This window comes from Coturnix japonica, chromosome 27 (assembly GCF_001577835.2).
Source record: "Coturnix japonica isolate 7356 chromosome 27, Coturnix japonica 2.1, whole genome shotgun sequence".
NCBI lineage: Eukaryota > Metazoa > Chordata > Aves > Galliformes > Phasianidae > Coturnix > Coturnix japonica.
In genome coordinates, this window is record NC_029542.1 from 1,047,988 (window position 1) to 1,051,217 (window position 3,230).

Sequence of the window (3,230 nt, forward strand, 5' to 3'; positions counted from 1 at the left end):
GGGGTCACTATGGGGTGTCCCTATGGGGGTATCCCTATGGGGCTGTGTCCCTATGGAGGGTCCCTATGGGGTGGATGCCTATTAAGGTGTCTTTACTGGGGTGCCCTTATAGAAGGGTCCCTATGAGTGTGTCCCTTTGGGGGGGTCCTTATGAGGGGTCCCTAAGGGGTGATGCCTACTGGGGTGTGTCTATAGGGGCACCCCTAGTGAGGGGGTCCCTATGAGGAGGCCCCGTGGGGGGGCTGTATGGGGCCTATTGGGGTGTCTCAATGAAGGTGTCCATATGGGGGTGTCTCTATGGGAAAGCCCTATGTGGGATGCCCATATGGAGGGGTCCCTATGGGGGGATGATTGTTAGGGTGCATCTGTGGGGCTGTAATTATGGAGGGGTCCCTGGGGGGGGGAGTTACTATGGGGGGCCCCTGGGGGAAGACCTTATGGGTGTCCCTATGGGGTGTCCCAATGCAGGGTCCCTATGGGAAGGGTGCCTGAGAAGGGTTCACTATAGGGGTGTCCCCCTTGGGGGTTCCCTATGTGTGGGGGGGTCCCCCCATGGAGAAGTTCTGTTTGTGGGGGGTTACTATGAGGGGGGGTTCACTATGGGGCATCCCTATGGGTATTCATTATGGGGGGTCCCTAAGAGGGGGTTTCTATGGGTGAGAGTCACGATGAGGTGCCCCTATGGGGGGGTCACTATGTGGGGGTCCCTATGGGGGGGTCAGTATGGGGTGTCCCTATGGGAGGGTCCCTTTGGGGGGGTCTCGATTGGGGTAGGCTCCCTATGCAGGGGCTCCTATGGGGGGGGGTTCACTATGGGGTGTCCTTATTGGGGTGTCCCTATGGGGGGGTCACTATGGGTGGGGGTCCTTCTGGGGGGGGATCACTATGGGATGTCCCCTATGGAGGATTCCTATGCAGGAAACCCTAAGGAGGGTCTCTATGGGGGCAGCCCTTATGGGTGTCCGTCCCTATAGGGAGGTCCTTAAGAGGGGGGGCCTCACTGTGGGTTGTGTCTATGAGGGGGGGGCCTATAGGGCTTCCCTATGGGGGGTCCCTAAGAGGGGAGGGGCTCATTATGGGGTGTCCCTATGGGGGTGTCCCCATGGGGGGAATGTGACCCCTATGGGTGGGGGTCATTATGGGGTGTCCCTTTGGAGGGGTCCCTATGGAGGTTCACTATGGAAGGTCCCTAAGGGGGGTTCATTATGGGTCCCTATGGGTGTTCTCTATGGGTGGGGACCACCATGGGGTGTCCCTATGGAGGGAGCGTTCCTAGGGGGAGACCCTATGGAGGGTCCCCACGGACCACGGTCACTATGAGGTGTCCCTACAGGAGCGTCCCTATGGGGGGAGCCCTCTGGGGGGGGTTCCTATGGGTGGGGGTCACTATGGGGGGTCAATATGGGTGGGGTCACTATGGGTTGTCCTTATGGGGTGTCCCTATGGGGGTCCCTATGGGGGGGGGTCCCTATGTGGGGTCCCTATGGGTGGGGGTCACTATGGGGTGTCCCTATTTGGGGTCCCTATGGGTGGGGTTCCCTATGGGGGTCCCTATGGGGGTCCCTATGTGGGGTCCCTATGGGGGTCCCTATGGGTGGGGGTCCCTATGGCTGATCCCTAAGGGGGATCCCAATGGGTGGGGATCACTAGGGNATGGGCGCTGTGGGGTCACCGCGTCCCCTCCTGCAGGTGGGATTCTTCAAGAGGACGCGGCCACCAGCAGAGGGGGAGATTGGGGAGGGGGCAGCGGGACAGGGACAGAGCCCAGAGCAGGGGGGGGAGCAGGGGTAGAGGTGGGACCCCACACCCTGCCCTCCCCCCACCTCCCCATGTCCCAGTCCCCCTCCATGTACCCCCATGTGGCTTCCCAATGTCCCCAGCACCCCACACCTGCCCCACTGTCCCCATCCCTGCCCCACTGTCCCTATAGCCCCCCTCTCCCCCTCCAGTGCCCCTGTCCCGTTGTCCTCAACACCCATAGGATCCCATTGTCCCCATAGTCCTGCCCCAATGTCCCCACTCCTGCCCCACTGTCCCTCGCACCCCACACTTGTGTTTTCCCATTGTCTCCATCCCAATGTCCCCAGAACCCCACACCTGCCCTATGTCCCCATTCCCCCCCCTCCCCAAATGTCCTTGCACCACTGTCCCCAACACCAACAGGTGTCCCTGTAGTCCAACCCCAATATCTCCATCCCTGCCCCATTGTCCCCATTCCCACCCCATTGTCCCCAACACCTGTGGGTTCCCGATGTCCCCATAGCTCTGCCCCACTGTCCCACCCCCATCAGGTTCCTATGGGTCGCCCCCCCTCCTTGCCCCTACAGTAAATCTCAGCAGTGCACTCTGGTGATGCCTGGTATTGTGGGGTCACTATGGGGAGTCCTTATGGGGGGTCCCTATGGGTGGGGGTCACTATGGGGTGTCCCTATGGGGGTATCCCTATGGGGCTGTGTCCCTATGGAGGGTCCCTATGGGGTGGATGCCTATTAAGGTGTCTTTACTGGGGTGCCCTTATAGAAGGGTCCCTATGAGTGTGTCCCTTTGGGGGGGTCCTTATGAGGGGTCCCTAAGGGGTGATGCCTACTGGGGTGTGTCTATAGGGGCACCCCTAGTGAGGGGGTCCCTATGAGGAGGCCCCGTGGGGGGGCTGTATGGGGCCTATTGGGGTGTCTCAATGAAGGTGTCCATATGGGGGTGTCTCTATGGGAAAGCCCTATGTGGGATGCCCATATGGAGGGGTCCCTATGGGGGGATGATTGTTAGGGTGCATCTGTGGGGCTGTAATTATGGAGGGGTCCCTGGGGGGGGGAGTTACTATGGGGGGCCCCTGGGGGAAGACCTTATGGGTGTCCCTATGGGGTGTCCCAATGCAGGGTCCCTATGGGAAGGGTGCCTGAGAAGGGTTCACTATAGGGGTGTCCCCCTTGGGGGTTCCCTATGTGTGGGGGGGTCCCCCCATGGAGAAGTTCTGTTTGTGGGGGGTTACTATGAGGGGGGGTTCACTATGGGGCATCCCTATGGGTATTCATTATGGGGGGTCCCTAAGAGGGGGTTTCTATGGGTGAGAGTCACGATGAGGTGCCCCTATGGGGGGGTCACTATGTGGGGAGCCCTATGGGGGGGTCACTATGGGGTGTCCCTATGGGAGGGTCCCTTTGGGGGGGTCTCGATTGGGGTAGGCTCCCTATGCAGGGGCTCCTATGGGGGGGGGTTCACTATGGGGTGTC

The 3,230-nt window shown here is 60.6% G+C and overlaps 1 protein-coding gene across 1 annotated transcript in view; it reads left to right on the forward strand.

The window, feature by feature from the left end:
- The window catches only part of ITGA2B (integrin subunit alpha 2b), a 20,277-nt gene extending 18,395 nt beyond the window's left edge, over positions 1 to 1,882 (forward strand). The window contains exon 17 of the mRNA XM_015885436.2: positions 1,651 to 1,882. Within this exon, the coding sequence (XP_015740922.2) occupies positions 1,651 to 1,791 (141 nt within the window). The 3' untranslated portion in view covers positions 1,792 to 1,882. The remainder of the gene's footprint in view (positions 1 to 1,650) is intronic.
- The last annotated feature ends 1,348 nt before the right edge of the window (positions 1,883 to 3,230 follow it).